Source organism: Cornus florida, unplaced genomic scaffold, assembly GCF_030987335.1.
Source record: "Cornus florida cultivar Cherokee Brave unplaced genomic scaffold, ASM3098733v1 CherokeeBrave_3.0.0_Hap2_Chr02, whole genome shotgun sequence".
Lineage (NCBI taxonomy): Eukaryota > Viridiplantae > Streptophyta > Magnoliopsida > Cornales > Cornaceae > Cornus > Cornus florida.
In genome coordinates this window covers 104,184,259-104,209,964 of record NW_026775572.1, presented here as the reverse complement: position 1 = coordinate 104,209,964, position 25,706 = coordinate 104,184,259, and the positions used below count along the sequence as shown (strand labels likewise).

Here is a 25,706-nt window from a genome sequence, read left to right as displayed (position 1 = left end):
GAATCTGACGAAACTCCTAAGTTTTGTCGGGGACAACACCACGAACATGAATCCCAAGGAAGCCCCATCAAAAACACAACTTGACTTCAAACCCGAACTCAAGAAACGGCCAAAACAAGATTCCAATCGGTTGGAATCGAAGGCCTCGCCGAGGGGAACAATAAACACAAAGGCATCACCACTTTTTAATGAAGGGAAGAAGTCCAAAAGAGGAGAGAGAAGATGGCAGCCATGGATGGAGCTTCAACCCGCCATGAGAGAGGAGAGAGAGAGAGAAAAATCTGATTTTTCTTTCTAAGACCTCCTATTTATAGAAAAACTCAAAAATTGCCCCGAACGGGCCCCGCCGGGTCCGAAAAAGTGAAATCTGAGCAGACGCGCTCAAACGGCAAAACTTTGTGAATGAAAAAGATTTCAAATGAGAAAATATGAACAACGGAAAAAACGGCGTCGAAAACCGAGTCCCGAACAGAAAGTTATGCCCAAAACAAGTTTGCCGCAAACTTGGGCCAGAAACCCTGAAACTGGAAAACATCGTCCAGGAGGAAATTCTAAGAGTCCACGACTCGACAAAATGTGAAAATGAATCCCGTGCGAGGATCCAGGCTCAAAACAAGGCATTGAGCAATAACTTTCATTAATTGCACAATGGTCCCTCCAAAAAGTGAAAACTGCGAAACTGACACAGGATGAAAATATCTTCCAAAAGATATTTTCTTAGATACCCCTGAAATAAAATATCTTCAAAAGATATTTATGAAAAATACCCCAAGAAAAGAAAAAGTTTCCAAAGAACTTTGCATTGATGCCCCTATGGACACCGGGAGCAACCAGAGTACTTTATCACGAAAGTAAAGATACGTATCTCATAGAAATCATTGAGAATGAAGATACACGAAGTTAGAAACCAACTCCGAACACAAAAAGTGTGGTTACGCAAACAGAGTGACAAACGAGGAAAAGACGAAATAGGGAAAAAGATAAAAAGTGAATAGTGTCGAAAAACGAAAAGTGCGGAACTGACTCGGTCCTCAAAGTAAGTTATCAATCCACAGAAAAGAGTCTCGGAAATCACTCCAGAGCACTCGAGACGACACTAATCGACAAGAAACCAAACTCAGAAGAGAAAAGACAACGAAAAAAAATTTATCCGAAAAATCCGGGTCATTACAATTTAATATAGTTAATTCAAAGAAATTAAAACCTCTGCGTTTCCGAAAACCTTCTGCTCCACAAACCTAACTCCGACCACTATCACAACAGTCCGACAACTATAACAATAACAATAACAATCTCTTCTTGCGACCTTCTTCCACTTGCACCTCCACTTCCGAAAACCTAAGTTCGATCTTGACCTTCTTCCACCTCCATTTCCGAAAACCTAATCGCCTCTACTCCATTCCACTTCTGAGAACACCTTCTTCCACATCCACTTCCGAAAACCTAATTGCCTCAATTCCACTCCACTTCCGAAAACCTAATTCCGGCGACCTCTTCTCATGATCTTCTTCTAAGTCCTCCTCAATTGCCCCTCAATCGCCTTTTTCGCCTTTTGAAAGTACTTCTCTTTCCGACCTAGAAAAATGAAGGATAATTCGGGGGATTTTTGAATGTCAAGGATATTTCAATAAATTCCTCTAAATATACATAATATAATATATATATATACACTAACATATATACCACAACGTATAAAAGTAAAGGCGGATGGTAACTTATTTGGCACCAATTTGCTTTAACCGACGTGGCGTAATTTGGGCCACACATCAAAGCCGGTGGAAACAAGAACAAGAACAGGAGAGGTTTCCTTCTTTATAACCATAAATACATTTTGATATTACGTCCATTCAAGTTTATGAACAAAACTCCTATTTCGGGTACATTTTGAGTTGTTGAAATCTTCAAAAACCGTGCATGACCGCGTAACACAGACGAGCACATGATTGTGTGTCAAATGAGAGTACATATTTGATCATATTACCCGTTAAACATGGCATTGAATTAATATGACTGACCACGCCCAAATTCAAGCCCTGCGCGTATGGTGCGCGTAATGAGCCCATGTAACAAATTAAAATCAAAATTACTTATTTCTCTCTCTATCTATACAATATCTTTCTCTCTCTAGGCTGAGTCCCACCGCCCGTTGACGGGCTTTTCGTCAAAACCTTTGATTTTTGATTTATTAAGTACTATTTTCTTTGCACCCAATATTTGATTGATTCAATTTCAATTTCAATCTCAATCAGTCTTACTTAATATAACAATCACCCTTTATGCCCATCTGACGGTGTGGTTTACCATTTCAAACTTTCAACGGTCAACATTCAAATCTCTCTCTCAAACCAAAAAAAAAAACACACACACACCCTCTCTCTCTCTCTCTCTATCTTGAACGTTTCTTTAGTTTCACAATTTTGATATTGTCCCAAGTTTTGAACGTTTGAACCGCGTAACAAAGACAAAATACCATTTGTTTATATATAACCTACTCGACTCTCATTCTTAATATAGCTTCACAAACCAAAAACACATCCCAAGCAAAACATCTACTTCTGTCTCTCTCTAAATTAATCTACAACTTTGATATTCATTCATTCTACAAACAACCCATCAATGATTTCTTCATGGAGGCGGCGTAGGGCGGCACGCCACGCCGGGAAGAAGCAGCAACCGGACGAAAACTCCGGTATGGAGCTGACCATCCCGAACCAGTTCCGGTGTCCGATTTCTCTAGACTTGATGAAGGATCCTGTCACTCTGTCCACGGGCATAACATACGACCGAGAGAGCATAGAGCGATGGATCGAATCCGGAAACCATACTTGTCCTATCACCAACCAGGCACTGAGGACACTCGAGCCGATTCCAAACCACACAATACGCACGATGATCCAAGACTGGTGTGTAGAAAACAGTTCTTATGGCATTGAGAGAATCCCAACGCCAAGAATCCCGGTTTCGTCTTTCCAGGTATCGGAAATGCTCTCGAAAGCCACCACAGCTCAGAAATGGCGGGACGAAAGGGGTTGCCGCGAAGTGGTGAGCAGCATTAAGGCCTTGGTGAAAGAGAGCGAGCGTAACAAGAGGTGCATTGTGGCCAACGGGACGAGCGGCGTCCTGTCAGCCATTTTCGAGGGCTTTTCAAAGGAATCTTTCGAGACTAACTCCGTGTTGCTCGAGGAGATTTTGTCAACATTGACATTGTTGGAGCCTCTTGATGGAGAGGCCAAGTCTCATCTAGCATCAACAACATCTTTGCATTCCATTGTATGGTTACTAAAATGTGGAGGCTTGTCTGGACGAAGGAACGCGGTCTTGATGCTAAAGCAAGTTCTTTCATTGGACGAACAAACGGTGGATGATTTGGTGGAGATTGAAGGAGCAATTGAAGCAGTTTTCAAGCTTGTGAAAGAGCCCATTTGTCCAACTACAACAAAAGCTTCATTGATGGTTATTTACTACATGGTTTCCTCATCATCGTATCTTGCAAATGAGAGAGTCATTGCGAGTTTTGTGGAGATGGGTCTGGTGTCTTTGTTGCTAGAAATGCTGGTGGAATCGGATCGGAGCGTTTGCGAGAAGGCGTTGGGTGTGTTGGATGGACTTTGTAGCTGTGCAGAAGGAAGAGAACAGGCATATCATCATGCTCTGACCATACCTGTGTTGGTGAAGAAGTTGCTTCGAGTTTCGGATTTGGCCACCGATTTCGCGGTTTGTGCACTGTGGAAGCTGAGCAAGAATGAGAAGAGGAGGGAAGGAGGAGGTGGTGATATTGATCATGATGTTCTTGTTGAGGCTCTTCAAGTTGGTGCCTTTCAGAAGCTGTTGTTGCTGTTGCAGGTGGGTTGTGGTGAGAGGATCAAAGAGAAAGCAACTGAGTTGTTGAAGATGTTGAATCTGCATAGAGATAGATTGGAGTGTATTGATTCTATGGATTTCAAAGATCTCAAAAGGCCTTTTTGATTAAGGGCTTGCAAGAACTAGAAATATTGCATGGTTTATGTAATTTAGGCTATATATTTTTGTTATATATATATAGCTCACAATTGAATTGTGAATGTACAAAATTACAAAGAGAATTTTTTAAGTATACTGCTCATATAGTCATATATATGGATTTAAGATTGTTAATTGGTGTTTGAATAATTGTTGGTTGTGAAGTGTGCTTTATTCTAAAGATTATTATGTGATATGGTTTGCAATAATAATGTTTCAATTTGGGAATTTGTACCATTACTTATCAATAAGCGTTTGGTAATTTAAGCATTCATATAAAGCTCTTTTGTTTCCCTTTTTCCATGGACTTGAGCCATGTAAGTTTGTGCACGTTGATAAAACATATATAAGGATTGGTTCATGCATGCGAAGAAAAATTGTATGGAAATTAATCAGCTTCACTTCTTGTAACAAAGTTGTATGCTTATTAGGACCGAGAAAATCTCCATGCACGAGTGATTCCACATCTCGTTACGTAAATAAAAATGTATTTATTATCGTAGTCTTATCGCTCACTACGTATTAGCACTTGATACTATCTCATTAATATACTAAGAGTGTATTAAAGTATTTTTTTCAAATGTTCAATCTTTTTCTTAAAAATTAGAGATCATACCATCTGAATTAAGACATTAACTTAGTTAATAAAACATCAAATTTTCTAAGTGAATGTACTCGTGTTGGAATTCTCCTTCCTCTAATTTGCGAACTAGATTTACATTGACATTAGCCGTCTACCAAGATCTTAGGCAAAAAGAATGAGACCACCTTGTATATAATTCATTCAATCTGATATGCAACATAAAAAATGATAATAATAATAATATTATTATTAAAAAAGTAATGTGAATATGCCACAAGAGACATGTGAAAAAGATGCAGTTTCAATAAAAGCATATGTTACAGGCAAAATCATTAATATTGCGTGTTGTTTTATCTTTTTCGTTTTTTTTTTTTTTTTTTTAACAACCTTTGCTAAAATATCAATTAAAAGTACATTATCTGTCTCAATAATTGAGTTTGCTCGGCTCAGATTCGATCAGTGGGACCCACTGTCCGTAGACAACAGGTACGTTGCTTTAATATTAGAGTCTAAAAAGATGACTAATGTTGACTGGTCGATTCCATAGTTTCATTGTCATCTTTATGGTAAGATTAAATGCTCTTGGATTTTCATGCTTAATATTTATTACCTGAGATTAATGCTTTGTTTCGATCGTGAATTTTTTGTGGTGTATGTGAGAGAATTAATAGCTGTGATTGCTGCACAAGTGAATGTTTTACACGTGTAAACGAACACAATGTTATTATCGCATGAGATTCCAACTCTTTAAAAGCGATAAAACTAATCCCAAGTCAAAGATTTATATTTTAGATATGATTGTTTTCCAAAATCATGTTTTCTATAATGGTTTTACGAGGAATTGAAATTTCAACCTCTATTCAGTGAGATGAGAGTCTTACTATTAAATTAATTATGAGATGACTAATATTCTTCACATAATCAATTTCAGGTACGAAATAAGTTTAAAAGCTAAAATTAGAGAAACTTTTTGATTTTTCCAAGACAAATATTCTTACATAATCAATTTCATGTACGAAATAAGTTTGAAAGTTAAAATTAGAGAAACTTTTCGATTTATCTTAGAAAAAGTAGAATAAAAAAAAAATGATTTTTTAAGTCAAACTTGAGTGTTATATATATATATATATATATATATATATATATATATATATATTACTTTAGACCATCAATATTCTTTATTGTTTCACTTTAATAAATAGGTTATTTTCATATTTGTTATTGCCTTAGATTAATGTTTTGTTTCGTCAGTAGGTCCGATTCTTCATGGTGTACGTTGGAGAACACGGATCTCACAAAAATAGATGCTTTATATGTAAATACGATTACAATTATTTGATAACATCTACGTACATACTATCACAATTGTTTGATGCAATACAATACAATACAATGTAGAACCGATTATTTGAAAGTTGTAAAACTAACTCCTCGTAGTCAAAGACTCAAAAGATGCATATTTTAAATATGGTAGTTTTTCAAAATCAAGTTTCCCATAATGGTTTTACAAAAAATTGAAATTTCAAGAGTGAGATGAAAGTCTTTACCATTAAATTAAGTATGTGGTGACATAATCAATTCCGTATACACTAAACAAGATTGAAAGCTAAAATTAGAGAAATTTTTCGATTTATCTCAGGAAAAGTAGAAGAAAAAAAGATTTTTTAAGCCAAATTTGGAGTTTTTAATATATATAGATTGATATATATATATGTGTGGTTACTAGTTAAGTCTATTACATCACATCATCAATGACTTTTATGGTTCCACTTTAACAAGTAAATTTATATAACCAGCCTGTATATCAACACTCATACATGTATATATACACGTATGACTCTTATTTTTGTGAAAGTATTATATATATATAATATCCACATTTCACACTCTCTCTCTCTATTTATACAGTGAAATTCACGGCTACTAATTAAATGTGTTACGTCATATATTATTAATGCTGTTTATTATTTTACTTTGATAAATAAACCTATATTGTTTTTTTTTTTTGGCTTGGATGTCCTGACTCATCTATATATATATATATATATGTATGTATGTATGTATACAAAACTCTTATTTTTGTGAAAGTAGGTTAAAGGGTGCCCCTTCTTTTAGCTAACCATTGTTCCCAAAGGCAAGTATTTATATAGTAGAAGTTGCCTGAATATATGTGCACCATCAAATTTTAAAGACGAAGAAAATACATTTTCTCTTAACTGAAGAAACTTCTAGAGGGAATATGTGTGCTATATATATATATATATATATATGTATGTATGTATATATCTTTGTAGCCATGTGAAAATGGGACCAAACAGCTTATGAAATGGGTACACCATAAATGCCAATTAGGACCACCAGGCCAATAATTATCCAAGCACCATACAAAGTTTCAAAACTGTAGGGAAATATGGCTTTCATCACAATAATCTCTGTCATCAGCATACTTAAAAGTCTCTCAATCAAATCATGGTTTTGAACAAATTAGCCCTCTAGAAGAATTAATTTCTACAGCAATTAAGATAATGACCAAATTGATATATTTCACGTACGATTAAGGTCTTACTTTTGAATCATACTACTCTAGTCATGTTTTAAAAAAAAGATTAAAAAAAATTGATATATATAGTCAACAAACATATATTTGTTTGTGTAGTACATATATTATTCAGTCTAATATTAGAGCTGATAAAAGTCATCTATTTCTATTTATATAACAGTTAATAATCCCTCTTCTAGATTCTTAAAAATGAGCCCACATTACTTTAAAGTAGAAAAAATTGCACGCTTGTTGCATTGTAGACGGACAAAATTACATGGTGTGCATTAATTTAATGTTTCTTCTTAGTTTGAACAAAATGGAATATACGTAATTTGGACTATTCAAGCACGTGAAATTGGGTCAAAGAAATCCCCTACGACTAACATCAGCGGAAAAACAGGAACTCTAATTTCAAATTTCAGAAGTTAGGAATAGTACTCCTTTCCTCTTAAAAATATAGTGTCTTTTTTGAAAAATCTTGATAATTCAACTTGCGAAAGTCACAATTTTTAAAAAATGACATTTTCTTTGAAACAGAGGGAGTATATAATAAGGGGTATGCATTTTATTTTTATTTTTATTTTTGTAAACATACATTTGGTAAAAATTATTTTGTTTTACACAGTGTTAAAATATTTCGTGAATAGTGGGCAAAAATCGAAACGCCAATTTGATATTTTTATATGTTTCCACACTAGCATTTGATAGTGTAATGATGAATAGTAATATATTTTTTTTGAAAAATTTTTGAATGACATTTTTAAATAACCATTATATTTTTCAAACTTGCAACATCTTTTATATCAAATATGTTTTCATATTTTTGCTTTCAAAAATTTTGCAACAAATGAACGTTACCAAACATGTTTTCGATTACTATTCAGACTACTATATTACAAAACACTTATTTTGCTTTGAATTAAAACTAAATGTCAAAAATAAAACGCGTACCAAATAGACCCTAAACTATATTTTCAAACAAATTAATTAATTCACAAGTAGACTTTATCTATTAAAAAAATAAATAAAACAAAAACAAAATGAAAAAGTTAGTACATGGAGAGATGGCCTTCAAAATTTTTATTTCCTTTACAATATGGACTATTTTAAAAGGATATTTTTATAATCAATAAATAATATAATTATCTGGTGTAAAATATTGTTAATTGAGACACTGAAACATTTTTTAATCTTTAGAAAGTCGGTTCAGGTCTTCATGGTTGCGGTGGTGTATTTTGGTTCAACCCATCACACCTTTTGGCTGGTGCTCTCTCTAGTCTCTTCCCCGCTGCTCTTCCATATATCTATAGATATAAGGGTAGTATATAATGTATATATATAAGGGTAATTTTGATTTTTTATGAGTTCTGATATTTTATAATAAAAATAAATTAAATATTAAAAGATAATTTCGTCTTTTTTAAAATTTTAAGGATTTGTTTGAATCAAAATTATCACATAAAATTTTTTTATTCAAAAAATAATTAAATTATTTATAATTGTCTGATAAATTTTATTAAGTGTCGTGGTAATTAACTCTAATAATAATGTGTCACACGACTCTCACCCAATAATTATTCTCATACCCTAAACTGGTGCAAAAAGGTACAACTGCCTAGCATCTGAGGGTGCTTTGTCGTTTGCAAACAAAAGACCTGGCCTGCACATATTCAATGCTCATCAAGAGGTATAATAAATCCTTTGAAACTTGACCAGTCTAGGAATTCAAATTGTTCTTTAATTTATGCTGCAGCAACGGTTTGACTACTCTAGCTCTAATACAATTAATTGTTCGTTAATTTATGCGACTTTATTGGCTAAAAATTGGTGAAACTTTCAGGTTCTCCAGCAAAATATGGCGTTCAAATTATTTAAAACTAAATATTTTCAGCATTGTTTCTGATGACTCCTTGATTGTGCAACAAATTAATGTTACTTTGAAAGATTTAGAAAGAGTGCATAGCGGCATCATAGTTTAAAATTTATAAAATCACTAAACACTTATATTATGTAGTATAAAATGAGAAGAAATCGTCTCAACAAATCAAAGGTGCTTTGAATTAAACTTGAATTAGTAGGTCAAGAGATCAAAAGAGTGTTCCGTTTGGTTTGATTAAACTACAATTGAACTTAGAAACATGCAAATTAAAACAAGCTAAATTAAGTAAGGTCTAGAGAATGGGAGAGAGATCTTGGGACATAGGAATTACCACCAAGCTCATTCTCTAAACCATTAGCATTCAACAATTTGAGAGAAGTTTAATGTGTAAACTATAATAATTCGTGTTAAGCCATTAATCACAAATTTACATGAATCCCATATCTTAGAACTTCATGATTTTCACATATCTATAATGCATAAATAAATAGTTAGATATAAATACCTCGATTCATGATATCAAACCTTGTTGAGATTAAATCCAACTTCTAGATCCTTTAATCACGAACTAATCGGCAACTCTGATCAGCAGGTCAAGGTAGAAACTGGTTTCTCTCTCTTGGCCTTTTGTACACATAAAACTTTTACGTATTGTATCATTAATTGTACATAATTGATGGAGTATATGCACTTTTATAAAGGCAGAGAGATGACCAGTTTTCCTTATAGTAACATAATTCTACTTTCCATCAAAATAAGGAATAAAAAAGGAAAACACTTCTCCAATAAGTAATTACCAAAAAGGTAATTATAAGTTGACCAAAAATAAATAAAATTAATTGATATCTATTTACTTACCCACCAAGTAATATGTCACATGTCCAAATCATGTGGGCCATAATTAAATAAATAATCTTACATTCTCCCACTTGGCATATATGATAATTTCTATAGTGGTTTAGTAAAATAGTCATTAATGTGCACCATAAATCAGATTAACTCATTAAATTGGTCATCATAAATACCATGGTAAATAAATTACCAATGCGAGTCATGGCGGTTATATATCCTTAAATGACACAGTCCCTTCCATGTACCACAACACTAGTATTCTATTCAACATAGTCTATAAATGAGAAGTATCAATAATGATCTAACAATAATGTCTTTTCCAAGACTATTCCTATTACCACTTATTAAAGCAATACGTACATGTACATTAATTAATAGGAAATATCAGAAACACATTTAATCAGCGCAAAATGTCAAATATATATAAGCACTATTTAAGCAATCCACAATTAAAAGATAATCATCATTGACTACATTTAAAACCCATTCTTTCAACATGTTCTATAAATATCTTGAATGGTAGTCCATTCATTAATGGATTGCAATCATAAGTTGTGTACTTATAATTTCAATAGACATTCATTATTTCTAAATATGTTCTTTAATAATAAAGTATTTCAACTTTAGAATACCTATCATTTTTCATACAAGAAGATCAACAATTGCAGCATAAATTTTCAGCAATCTGAAAACGGTACCCATAACTCCAAGTCCTGAAATAAATTCTGCAACCATAAATTATAGCCTCAAAGTAATCATAAATATTGTTTATACTACAAATTAAAATTTCATAATAGACAAAGTAATCATAAATTATTTTGCACTTTTCCATAATATTGTTCCTCCAACCAAATCTTCTAGAACTCTTTTAATATATGCTTTATGAGACAATTCTAAAAACAAATCAATGTGATCTATAATGAAATATTTCTATTCCTATCACATAGGATGCTTCATCCATATATTTCATTTCAAAGTTCTTAGAGATAACTTTTAGTTTCATATAATAAACTAAGATCACTACTAACAAATAAAATATCATCAATATATAGAATCAGAAATATAAACTTACTCCCACTAACCTTCTAGTATATACACTGATCAATAGTGTTTTTCTTAAAACCAAAAGAAATAATGGTATTATTAAACTTAATATACCATTGTTAGAAAGCTTGTTTAAATCTATATATTGACATCTTAAGTTTACGGACCATGAATTCTTTACCCTCTAATATGAAGTCTTCAAATTATTTCATATGAACTTCCTCTTATAAACTCCTATTCATAAAAATTGTATTCACATCCATTTGATGTAACTCTAAATCATAATAAGCTACTAATGCTATGATATTTTAAAAGATTTCTTCTTAAATACTAGAGAGAAGATTTTTTTATAATCTCTTCATTCATGACACTAATCCATTTAGTAAAATCATTACTGTTAATGGCTTGTGAATATGTAACCGGATCCGTATATATCTTACTATATATCAAAATCAGATTCTTGCAGATATATCACATAGTCATTCGGAATAGCAGATCTCCTTTCTCTTTGAGATCGTCTTAATATTATTCCTTATAATTCTTCTACAATCTATTCATTGGTGACAATCTCATTATAGAGTTGTTGATCATTTAATTGTTCTTCGTTGTTATACGGTTCAACAACTGAAGGAGCAATTATTTCCTTATAAGTTATGGATAAAGATATTTGTACCCTAACTTCTGAAATGATCAAATTCTTATTTTTTATCACTCCCACTGATTTTACCATTCTTAATGAATCTGACATTACCGGTTTCAATAATTATCGTACTATGTTTCGGATAGTAAAACTTGTTCCCTTTAGATTACTTAATATCCACAACATTATGGGAGCCGAGGAATTACTTAATATACTCCTAACCAATTCCATAAGAGTACGATTACACCTTACAGTTACACGCTTCTACTGTGGCATATATAACAAAGTGTATTGAACACAAATGGCATACATTTCAAGGAGTTTAACAAACGGTTAGAGTATTAACCTGTTTCATCATACTTTACATAATATTCACCACCTCTATATGACCTTATGGTTTTCACTTTCTATCTAGTTGTTTTTTAACCTCATTTATATATACTATAAGAGTACCCACTGTTTGAGATTTTTCATACAACAAATAGATATATTCATAACGTGAAAAATTAACTATAAAGGCGATAAAATACTTTTCTCCTCCAAAAGATGGAACATTAGAAGGTCTACAAATAATTTCAAGAAGCTATGTACTTATTGTGGCTCATTTCTTTGTGCGTTTAGTTTGTCTACCCTTAATACAATCTACACACACATCAAAATCAGTAAAGTTTAGATTCAGAAGAATTACATCATTTACTAATTTTCCTAACATTTCACTAGATATTGACCTAGTCTTTTATGCCAAAGATAAATTTTCTATTAATTGAGTTACGCTTAATTCTAACATTATAATACAAGATCAAAAGGATTTTAATAAATAAATCATCAAATTTGAATTTACAAAAATCATCAACAATAATGCCATAACGCACAAATTATAATTTCTTAAATAAATATCATTGCCAAATTTAAATGAAAAACCATTAACATAAAGTTTTTGAAATAAAATCAAATTATGGGAAATTGAATAAACATAAAAATTTTAAAATAATTTAAATAAAATCCATTGTCTAACATTAAACATAGTGTCACAATGGTTTCAACAAAACTTTTTCCCAATTATCATAAATAAGAAATTCTTATTTGAATTTGTGGTTTAGGCCATAAAAAATTCTTGCATATATTAGAAACATAAATATTAGTATTTAAGTCAACCTATCATGTATTAAAAAGAATTTCAACAAGTAATTCGCAATATACAAAAGCCAAAAGCGTACTTTTCTTTTTCGAATCATTCTTTATATGTCATGTAATCTTTCTAAAAGTGTTCAATACATTAATGACACTTTTTCATTATTACATTACTTTCTTTTGGTAGATTGACCTAAATCTTTTAATTTTGGGTGTTGCTCACTTAATGCCTTTTCTGACTTATTCCCAAATTTCTTTCTAACTTCTTGAGTCATCAGATGAACATAATGATTACCTACTGCTTAAGCTTTGTCTCCTCCTAAATTAACATAATGGTCAATTCTTTTACTTTCCACTTGTCTTAATAGTGTTAATTCAAAATGACCCATACCAAGTAGACAAAAATTGAGATAAATTGAATAAGAAAATTCTTATCCACAATCATCTATAAGGTTCTCAATTTGGTAGCAACATTAGTCATCCTAAGAACATACCCATACATGGTAAAAGTACCAACAAAAATGCATAGTAGTGATATCAATTAATAATTTTCGTTTTAGATATTTATTTATAATACGAAAACATTCTTCTAGTCAAAATATTCCTTAGCACTATAACTATGAGGAACAATTATTCGCATAACCATAATGCTTAATCTGTTCGATCTCTCCCAAGCTTTATAGAGAATCTTTTCTTCCTCACTATTTTTATCAGTAATAACAGTAAGTTTCTCAATTTAAAATGTTAAATTAAGATTTAACACATTTAAATTTTGAACTCAACTTACTCATTTCATTATGAGAAGTTAGTCATATTGAGAATCAGAACAGATGTAGCATGCGCATTAAGGGATGTAATAAAATAAATATAATAAGATAAAATCTTAACAACAATAATGATTTGAGTTAACAATACGTATGTATAACTTAAATATATAAATACAATGTATAATTATAGTACCCCTTTGGGTGACAACTATAAAATACTAATAATGATGCTTATATGTATTTATATGTATACCTTTATTGGTGATGCATTATTTAATTAAACAAATAAGTTACCTTTGGATATCCTATATTTACCTAATAAAAAAAAAAAAAATACATACGACCCTTTAATTTTTATTTAATCACTTGAAAATCAATTCCCTTTGAAGAATTATTTCTCATAATTAAATAAAATCAATATTCATGAATATCACAAAAAATTATAAGCATCATAATTCATGAAATATTGCAATTATGTTTACTACTAAAATTAATATTCATCAACTATTATGGTTAGGCCACTTTGGTAGCTACTAACCCACACATAATATGAATATTAAATTAACTAGTAATTAATTAATTATTAATTTACACATTTAACATTATACACACATACTCATAATTGTCGATTAAAGTTTAAGCAACTTCGATCTCAAAAACTTAATAGTCCGAAATTTCATAGAAAATATCTTTTTATTTTATATACATAATAAAATATATTATTTTATTTTCGGACTTAAAGATCATAATTGAATCAGTTTAAAATTGATTCCACAATATGTATGTATGTTTGGGTACGAAACAACAAGTTATTTGCATGTCTAATTTATTAGATTAAATTTCTAAACTCACAAATTATTCTAGAAATTCAAATTCCTAAAATAAATAAATCAATACATATATTTTATGTATTCAGTAACTTTAATTTTAATTTATTTCAAATTAAAAACAGAATCTTCAAATTATTGGACAAATACTTATAATAATAATTTAAACCTCTTTAATAAAATAAATAAATACACAAACTTTATGTATTTATTAATTTTTAAATAATAATAAGAATGAGTCTTTGTAATCCTTTCACAACTGACTGTTTCTATGAAACAATAGCAAGACAAATGCTATTATTATTATTATTATTTTAATTCAATGTTCTTTATTAGTCATGCACGAAAATCAGTAACCTAAAGCATTGAAGTTGTTTGTCTTATACACATTATGCATATGTTTGTACTATTACACATATGTAAACTATGTATCAGTAATCAACTTTCATAATTCAATTTTGGCTCGGAAATTGAGCTACCCAAACCCAAAAACCACACGGACTGATCTAAACATACGATTCTAAAATAATGGATTATACAATCATTTAATTTTAAATTTATACATATTATTTATACAACTTTAATGAAAAATAATGAATTCCCAAACCGTTAGCTCTGATACCACATGTAAACTATAATAATTCGTGTTAAGCCATTAATCACAAATTTACATGAATCCCATATCTTAGAACTTCATGATTTTCACATATCTATAATGCATAAATAAATAGTTAGATATAAATACCTCGATTCATGATATCAAACCTTGTTGAGATTAAATCCAACTTCTAGATCCTTTAACCACGAACTAATCTGCAACTCTGATCAACAGGTCAAGGTAGAAACTGGTTTCTCTCTCTTGGCCTTTTGTACACATAAAACTTTTACGTATTGTATCATTAATTGTACATAATTGATGGAGTATATGCACTTTTATAAAGGCAAAGAGAGGACCAGTTTTCCTTATAGTAACATAATTCTACTTTCCATCAAAGTAAGGAATAAGAAAGGAAAACACTTCTCCAATAAGTAATTACCAAAAAGGTAATTATAAGTTGACCAAAAATAAATAATATTAATTGATATCTATTTACTTACCCACCAAGTAATATGTCATATGTCCAAATCATGTGGGCCATAATTAAATAAATAATCTTACATAATGTTGTAAACCAAATGTGTGCTATCAATTGTAACAATGAGCATGGATATCAATATCAAGCATGAATTGCCTACTTATCAATAAGTAAATTAGGATGTAGTACAACCCATCAAGTCTAAGTATAAACCATCCAATTAATCCACAATTGTAGCACACATTAATCTAAAGAATCATACAACTTGTAACAATAAGCATGGATTATCAAACTCAAACATGGATTATCTACCTATCTAGGAATTAAAATGCAATTATACTACAATTAAGCTAAGACAATGAAATTAAAACAATTAAACTAAAGATGTAGTATAATCCATCAAGTATAAGCATAACCCATCATATTAATCAACAAGTGTGTCCAATAATAACCATGCTTAACCATCACTAGATTCTCAATTTAATTACACATAGACATGCAACCAATCTAGAGAAAATAGTGTAGAGACATAACCCTCAATTTAATCACACATAGACATGTAATTAATCTAGAGAATTAATGGGAAGAATTCAACCGTAGAAATCATAGACAATATCAAGATTTATATATATTCACAAGGTTATAGCATTCATTACAACAAAGAATCCCCAAAAAGTTAAAGAACTAAGATGGTGTTTAGCCACTCATAGATGTGGTCATGGAACCCTCAAGGGCTATCTCCAAACATGGCTTCATTTCCTTCCTCTTCTTCTTGTTTGAAATCCTAGAGAGAGAGAGTATGAACTAGAGAGAGAATGTCCTAAAAATGTCTCTAATCTTCTTTAATCTCTTGCCAAATTGTCCAACCCTTAGCCAAAAAGGGCTAATTCCCTTATATGGGTAGCTCAAATGTCAACCCCAATGGTTAGACCTCGTGCACTCGGACCTCTAAATGATTGTACCACAAGCATATCTTCAATTGGGCTAGAATTCTGTTCTGCACAGTTTTTGAAGCAGTTCGATTGATCACATTGTTACTTCGATCGATCGAAGCATGGCGGCGCATCAATAGGATAAGGACAAAAGCTGAGATATTTATAACGATAAGGACAAAAGTATTTATGAGGATAAAATCAAAATATTCGATCGATCGAAGAGAGGTTAGATTGATCGAAGTAATGGAAATTCTGAGGATAAGGACAAAGTTTCGATCCATCATAGTAAGGTTGGAACGATTAAAGTACGATCGGTCACAGCAAGGTTCAATCAATCGAAGAGGGAAATTTTCATCTTTTTGCTTCTATTTTGCTCTATCTTTCCACCAAGACTTTGGGTGATTTTCCAATGCTTTAATTCAGCTGATTTAGCTCATTTCAATCTTAAGCACCTGAAAAGGGGAAAAACGTAAAATCAGACTAAAGCGGGAAAATAAGATAGAATAAGGTCCTAATATACTCAAGATCAAGGGTTCAAGTGCGCACTTTTCAGTGCTTATCAGTTCCTTTTTGGAATCCAAGTTGGGATCCAATCCTTCCTAGAGCTGGAGGAGTATCTGGTCAACTCAATTTCTTATTGCCGTCGGCTTTCGATGGATCGTGGGAAATGGACAATCTATTCATATTTGGACGAATCGTTGGCTTCCTGGTCAATATTTTCCGCTTCCAAGGCATCACATTCTTTGGTTCCCCAGTTTGTGCCTGAGGTTCTTGATCCTTCAACCCAAGGATGGAATGTGGATTTGTTTCGTAGCTTATTTCCGACTGCCACTGTTGATGCTATACTTAAATGCAGCTTTAGTGTATTTTCTAGAGCGGATAAGCTGGGTTGGGACTTGGAATCCAATGGTATGTTTTCTATGAAATCAGCCTATAAATTAGCTTATGGTCTTCTAGGCTGTGGAGACCGATCTTTGGTGGCACCTGTTTCACATTCTAGCAGTAAGTTCTTTTGGGACAGTATTTGGTCTTGTAGGACTATGCCAAAAATACAACATTTCTTGTGGAAATGTTGTAAGCTTGCTATTCCAATCCGTGAACACTTAAGTTGTAATGACTCTGTCATTTTCCTTCCTTTCTTTTTCCCTATTTTTACAGATAAATTTTTTTCATTGATGTTTTTCTTTCTGGGTCCGAGTTTTGACCCTTCGGATTGTCGTGAGTGCTCGGGAATAGTTCCCAACACTTATTCTTTTGGGAGATTGGTATCATCCTAGTGAAGACCGCGCCGCCTCCTTTTTTTTTTTTTTTTTTTTTTTTTTTTTTTTTTCCGGACATTTACCTTTTTCATCTTTTCCCCGTTTGTTATTTCTTTCACATAACCTCACTTTTTGTACTTGGAGTTGATTTTCTACTTCATTTACCTTCATTCTATTTGGTTTCCACGAAATACATATATTTACTTTTGTAGAAAAGTACGCTGGTTGCTCACTGTGTCCACAAGGGCATCAATGCAAAGTTTCTTCAGAAACATTCTTCTTTCTTGGGGTGTCTTTCATAAATATATTTTGAAGATATTTTATTTTGGGGGTTTTTAAGAAAATATTTTTGGAAGATATTTTCATTCTGGGTCATTCGTGCAGTTATCCTTTTTTTGCAGGGGTCATTATGTAATTAGCGAAAGTTATTGTAAAATGCCTCATTTTGGGCCTGGATCTTCGTACAGGATTCATTTTCACTTTTCGTCGAGTTGTGTACTCTTAGAATTGTCTTTCGGTCGTTTTCCCCAGTTTTAGGGTTTCCGACCCTAATTGCCGCCGAACTTATTCGAGGCATATATTTTTGCTCGGAACTCGGTTTTCGACACTGTTTCTTTCGTTATTCATTTTTTTCTTATTTGGTTTTTTTTTTTTTTATGTTCATAGTGTTATACCATTTGAGCGTGTCTGCACAAATTTCACTTTTTCGGGTCGGGCGGGACCCGTTCAGGGCACTTTAGGGTTTTTCTATAAATAGGAGGTGGGAGAGAAAAAAAGTCAAAATTTCTCTTTTCCCTCCTCCTTGGCCGGCCAGCCATGGCAGCCCCTTGGGCTGCCACCTTCATCCTTCTTTTTAGGCTTCTTCCTCTTTGATTTTTGCGTCGACGACGAAGACATTGTTGTAGGCCTTGGCGAGGCCATCCTTTCCCCTCTTTTAAAATCCAGTTTTGACCATTTTTTAGTTCGGGTTTTGAGTAGGTGTTGCCGCAAGGAGGATATTTGTTCCCCTTGTTGTCCCCTTCGTAACCCCGAAGTATCGTCGGATTCGGAGCGGTTTCATTTTGGTAGCTTTTAAGATTTCATCTCAAATTGAGGTAGGGGATGTTATAGGATTGTATTCTTGGTGTTTTAATTGTTTTCAAGACTTATATAATATGTATGCATGCCTAGGTACATAATCTAGAATTTTATTTAATTGTTTTCTCTGAATAAAGTTTAATTCACATAGTTATATCTAGTATGGAATTAAATTGTGATATGATATGAAATTAGACCTTGGTATGTTCATTAACATATATTAATTTGAGAATATTTGGATGAGTTTTGAAACTTTTATTTAATTATTTACTTTGGATGAAATTTAATTCATATGGTTGTATCTAGCATGCAATTAACTTGTAACATAATATTAAATTAGGCCATGGTATGTTCATTAATATATATTAAATTGAGAATATTTGGATGAGTTTTGAAACTTTTATCTAATTATTTTCTTTGAATGAAATTTAATTCACGTAGTTGTATCTAGTGTTGAATCAACTTGTAACATGATATTAAATTAGGCTATGGTATGTTCATTAACATATATTTAATTTAAGAATATTTGGATGAGTTTTGAAATCTAGAGATTTTAATTAAATGAATTAATTAAAATCTATTTAATAGTTTCATTGATTTTTTTTTTTTTTTTTAACTTGATATATGTAATGCCCTTGGCTTGTTAGTATATATTAAATTAGAATCATTTGGAGTTGTTTTGAAACCTAGAGATTTAATTATTTTATCTTAATTAAATTCTATTTAATTGTTCAAATGATGAAATTAAGTTCTTGAATTGATATATGCATTAACAATGATATAGTCTCGGATATATAATTATTTGAAATCATTTGAAGTTGGTTAGAAGTCTAGAGAAATTAATTAACTAGTTTAATTAATTTTTATTTAGGTATTCTATTCATTTAAATAAATATTTGACTTAACATATGTAATGACCATGCTATGATCCTTGACATGTATTAATTAGGGAATATTTGAATGAGATTTAAAATCTAGAGGTAATTAATTTCCTTTTTTATCGCATTAATGATTTAATTATGTATTTGATGTTGATCATATGTTTAAATCATGATTTTAGACTTGTATTATATTCATGAGATTAAGTTTTCAATATTAAATAATATTGTTATAGCGTGTAACGAATCGCGCACTGAAGACTTAAAGTTTATATTGTTATAGCATGTAATGAATCACACACTGAAGATTCGATATTTATATGTCTTGTATGTGTAACGAATCACACATTGAAGATTCAACATTTTGTATGCCATAGTAGTTGTGGACTTAGAGCATGTATTGTATGTTTCCGAAATTGGTTTGTGCAAGGTAAATAGCCTTTTACCTTGTACATATATGTTAATTTATACATTGTTACACAAATTTTTTATTTTGGAAGCTTGGAATGTCATCAATTTAGAATATGACTAGAGTATGGCTCTAAGGTGGAAGATTAGCTCTTCCTACACGTGTGCACTAGGGTAATGATGTGTGTCAGTTTATTACCACTCACAATAGCATAAATCTTTGTAAGATAGTACAATATAGAGGATGTCGATCCCACAGGGAGAGGAGTTTTATTTGCTTTGTTTTTAACTAATATTTGGTTTACAGGTAACTGGTTGAATTGATTGATTGGTTGGCTGTCATGAACATAAAATTAAATAAAATTAAATTAAACTAAAGCGATCAGAGAGAGAGGTCTTAGGGCTTTGACTTTACCACAACTTTCATACTATAGTTAACTATTTCAACTCGGGGGATTTAACAAATTATATTTCAAAGGAATTGAACTCAATAACATTCGTTCAATTCGAGTTTAAAGAAAGATATTTTATAAATTGCAGCTAACTATAACTTATCTGCGGTTAGCATGGACTATCCACCTACCTACTTTAATTACTTTAACTAATTTGTAAACAATCCATCTTTCCTAAGCATAGACTATGAAAACATTTATTTATAAAAAACTTTAGAACACCATTACATGATCTCCATTCTTATGTCCGGCAGGGCTCCGCCAGATACTGTCCAATAAAAATGGGTTGATTATAGTTAATGAATTAGTTATATATAAGACAATGTAATAACAATTCTGTGATGGCCTTGGTTTTTAGGCTAGTGCGTCAGTGATGAACCGAAAGGATAATCTGGTAATGAATCTGAAATGCGAAAGCGAAAACAGAAAATAAGATTCTAAGAAATCAAAGTGACCTTCCATGAGGTCATGGAACTCAATGAGAATTGATACGGAAGCAAAAGATCGAAAATATGACAAATAAGCCCCCATGGGCAAAATAGTCATTTAAAAACTATGGATTCGAGTGCCATCGAGCACACCACTGGAAGGACAACGAAAAACTAATCAAGATGGACTTAAGAATCGCATGATTCGGAGTCCGGATGAAGGAGAAACGGCATGACGAAGAAAAACGAGCACTTAAGGCAAAAAGGGTAAACTGGTAATTATCCAGGAAGATCTGGGTTCAATTGAGCATACCGTTGGAAAGAGAGCAAAAAATCAGTCAAGTTCAAAAAAAAGTTCACTCGATTTGGAGTCCGGACGAGGGAGAAACGAGGGTTTGAAGTTGAGACGTCGCGGCGGCCCGACGAAGGCCATGGCGTGCCCGGTGCCCATGTGCGAGCCCACCGGCGCTCAATGCGGCGCCCAAGGGCATGCACATGCTAACAACAAGAAAAAAAAAAAAAATGGGAGTTTCCAGAACCGAGGCTTAAAACGGAGGCCTAAACGAATTTTTTTGGAAAAACACGAAGAAGAAACCCCCCCTAAAATCGAGTTTTCTACTCGACCACACAAAAGAAAACTAAAAAAACTCACTAAAAAATCCTCAAAATGCCCCTAGATTAGAACTGGTTAAGAGGGCAAAAAGCTGCTAAAATGCAAACTAGAAGCTGAAACTTCACGAGGGATTTTCAGTACCAAGACGACATTTTCTGGAAAAACACGAAGAAAAACCCCCCTCCCCCCCCCCCCCCCCAAAAAAAATCATGTTTTCTAAGTGACCATGTGAAAACCGGAATTTAATTCCTGAAGGAAAATCCCAAAATGCCCTTAAACTGGTTTTTGCAACAAAAATGTGAAATGAGTTCGTAGAAGGCTCAAAATACAAACAAGAGGGTTTTTCACGAAAACGATCATACACGTAAACGTAAATGGTGATTTTGAGTCCGCGGGAATGGTCCACTGTTCCCGGAAATGGCCGAGTCAAAATCCGACCCCCCAACGGCCAAAAAAACAAAAATGAATTTGAAATGGAAAATTTGAAATCCAAAATTAACAAATGATTTTAAATGACCGTTTGGCCCTTGGCCACACTTTATGCATGATAAATGAACCCTAGTGGACATGTCGGAACACACTTTACGCCGCTCAATTTGAAAATGAACCCTTAAAGGCTCGGATTTTACTATTTTAGCCCAAAAATGCAATATGTGAAACAAGAATACAAAAGTGAAAACAAAATGGTGTTTGGCCCTTGGCCACACCTCATACATATAAAATGAATGCTAGATAATGAATTTCACACCTAATGCACACTCGGCGCATAAATGAAATATTAAAACGCATGATTTTCATAGTATTCTCATTAAGGCAATTTCAACATTTATGAATATACATGAATTTCAAATATGGTTTGGCCCTTGGCCACATATCATATACATAAAATGATAATCAAAAAGTGTGCTTAGGCATATATTACAAATTTAGAATCAAATATACACATTTGACACATAAGGCTATAAATGGCTTTTCAAGCCAACCTTTACAAGAATGGAACCTCCAAGTCCACAAATCATCCAAGCATAACGAGAATCTCAACATTGATTCTTGTACCTGAAAATGTCCCCACTACGTGACTACGTGGGTGAGTAACATAAAGCTACTCGTAGGAAATGAGCATGCATCGACATAATGTTTTACAAAGTTATTACATTAACTTAAAACAATTCAAAAAGGTCATACCACCTAATGTCTATGTCAAAGGTGAAACTCAGGGAGTATCCTAAGCTAACTTAAAACATTTCTAGCATAAATCACATCATTTATGCAATTCAAACAACATAGAAACATGTTATACAAAACAACAAGATATAGATCCTCAAAGCCATTGACTTGAAATCTAAAATGCAAAAACAACTACAGTGGGTCATGCCACCTAAAGTCTATGTTCCAAATGAATTTATAGGATCATTCCTAACTTACATTTGAACAGTAAAGCGTAGATGTACTTAACAACATCAAAACGTGCAATGATTCATTAGAAATCATAATGCTTGAATGTACTTAACAACATCAAAACCTGCAATGATTCATTAGAAATCATAATGCCTGAATGTACTTAACAATATTAAATCGCCAATAGCCAAAACCATAAGTCACAATTAAATATTGGTTGTCAACTTGGAATTGAATGCGAAAACAAATAGTGGGAGACTTGGACATCAAATCCTAGATAAAGCCAAGACCTATGGTTATTCCGGGCATTAACCTGCTGGGAATACCACCCTAAGTGTGCACTATAAATGTGGAGAACTCATACCTCCCGCACTAGAGCTAAACTCTAGCCATGTCTCTGTAACAATGTCCCAAGTGACTCCAAAATAAAAAAGTTAACAACTTATATACGAAATATATATAAAGCACGAAACTACATTCCATGCACAAGTAGGTTGTAACCACACAGCTCATGCTCTAAATCCACAACTACTATTGGATGACAAATGTTGAATCTTCAGAGCGCGATTCGTTACGCGCTATAATAATATCACATGTCGAATCTTCAGTGTGTGATTCGTTACATGCTATAACAATATAATTCAATATTAAAAACATATACTGAAGAATCTAGTCCAAGTCCAAAATCATGATTTAAATGTACTACCAATGTCAAACTCATGATTAAATCAATAATTCAATAGAAACGGAAATTAATCAAATAAACCAATTAATTTTTCTAGGTTTCAAATCTCAATCAAATGATCCCTAATTAACACATGTTAAACAACATAGCATGGTCATTTTATATATCCATTCAAAAACTTAATTAGGCCATGGAATAATAAGGTATAATTTAATTAAATCATAATAATTAAATCTCTAACTTCTAAAACAACACCAAATGGTCCCAAATTAATATATGCTAGTGTACAAGTCATACTCATCCCAAATATCAAGTTAAAAACTTAATTAAGCCAATGGAACCATTAAATAGATTTTAATTAATCCTTTTACTTAAAATCTCTAAATTTTCATACTTATCCAAATGCTCTCAAATTAAAGTATGTTAAAGAACATGCCAAGATTTAATTTAAAATCATATCACAAGTTATTTCCATGCAAGGTACGGCCATGAGAATTAAACTTTCACCAAAGAAATTTATTAAATAAAAGTTGCAATACTTTATCAAATACTCCAATTTTAATATATGTTAACAAACATACCAAAGCCTAATTTACTAGTATGCCACAATTTAATTCTAAGTTAAATATCATCATGTGAATTAAATCTTAAACATAGAAATTAATTAAATTAAATTCTAGATTATAAACAAAAGCATGCATACAAGTTGTATAAGCATCAATAGCATGCAAGACAACAAAAATATAAACCTATAACATCCCCTACCTCAATTTGAGATGAAAATCTCAAAAGCCACCAAAATGAAACAGCTCTGAATCCGACAATACTTCGGGGTTTTGTCGGGGACAATGGTATGTCGTCGAACCAAACCCAAAGTTTATGTAATGTGGCCAAGTTTTACATTTAGAAATTGTCACTACTACCTTTCACTAAAAATATAGCTAGGGCGAGTAGGGATCGTCCCAAGGGATTGAGGGTCGCACTAGGTTGAGGAATCAAAATTAGGGTTAGTAGGTCGAGTGATCAAAATAATGGTTGGTTGGTTGAATTAAACTAGATGCAATTAAATTAAAGTAAGCAATAATGCAATAGAGAGAATAAAAGAGAGAGAGATCTTGGGGTTTAGAGATCACCACTAAGCATAGCTTTTCTACACCTTTAATGAATGATTAATGAGGGGAAGAACATGTATTGTAACAAAGTGTGTGTGTGTGGTTGTTTCAACAAGCATGGATGAAAAATTAACCATATATTGTCTAAACAACATGGTGGATAGCACAACATATCAAATTAAGCCATTAATCATTTCTTTAAGCTCACAATCCAAACACATCATAAGGTTAGAGATACATGTTACTTGCTTTTCATAAGTATGGAACATCAACAACAAGCATGGATTGTCCTCCCATTTAACAACTACACTACAACTAAGCTAATGACATGAAATTAAACTAATTAAACTAAGGGGGAGGTACAATCCATCAAGAAATGAGTATGAACCATCAAATAAACCACAAGAACATGACATTAAGTACTATGTCTTGACAATCTCTAGATCTATAACATTAACACACATAGACATGCATCAATAACACGAGAAATAAAGACAAACACATGAACATCTATTCTAGCATACATAGACATATGGATATAATGAAATGGTCAATTGGAAGCATTAAACCACATAAATCATTGAATAAACAAGATTTATATATATATGTGTCAAAACATGAATCACAATACAAATCCCCTAAAAAATACATAAATCAAGAAGTAGAAAGCATGCTTAGGGTTAACTCTAGCCCCAAGAGGATGTCTAGCCACTTATGGATGGCGTCCTCCAACCCTTAAGGGCAAGCTCCATAGAAGAAATCTGCTCCTTGGTTGATGAAGAGTCTCCAATGGTGTCTCTAGCCTCCTCCTCTTCTTTGCTTACTCCCTAAGAGTTCTACAATGTATGATATGATATATGTGATGTGATATGATACAAAAAGTAATCTTTATCCTTATATAGGTAGGTCAAATGATACCCAAAATGAGCTGGGGTTGTGCAGCAAATATTCCCCCAATGATTGGATAAAGGACAACTTTTAGTGAGCTGGAAATTTAACTTTTTCGCACTGGAGGAAGTTCGATCGATCGAACCTTGGACTTGGATCGATCGAATATGGCCGAGATCTATCGAACTTAGGCTGGATCGATCCACGATGGTGGTGCCTTTTTGGATAAAAAC

The 25,706-nt window shown here is 32.4% G+C and overlaps 1 protein-coding gene across 1 annotated transcript; it reads left to right on the top strand.

The window, feature by feature from the left end:
- Window positions 1-2,281: 2,281 nt before the first annotated feature.
- LOC132295518 (U-box domain-containing protein 21-like) lies at window positions 2,282-4,114 on the top strand. Its single transcript, XM_059793814.1, has one exon. The coding sequence runs from the start codon at window positions 2,617-2,619 to the stop codon at window positions 3,964-3,966; it is 1,350 nt and encodes a 449-aa protein (XP_059649797.1). The 5' UTR covers window positions 2,282-2,616; the 3' UTR covers window positions 3,967-4,114.
- Window positions 4,115-25,706: the final 21,592 nt, after the last annotated feature.

Coding starts and splice junctions, on each gene's coding strand:
- LOC132295518 (XM_059793814.1), top strand. CDS start 2,617: ATGATTTCTTCATGGAGGCGGCGTAGGGCGGCACGCCACGCCGGGAAG.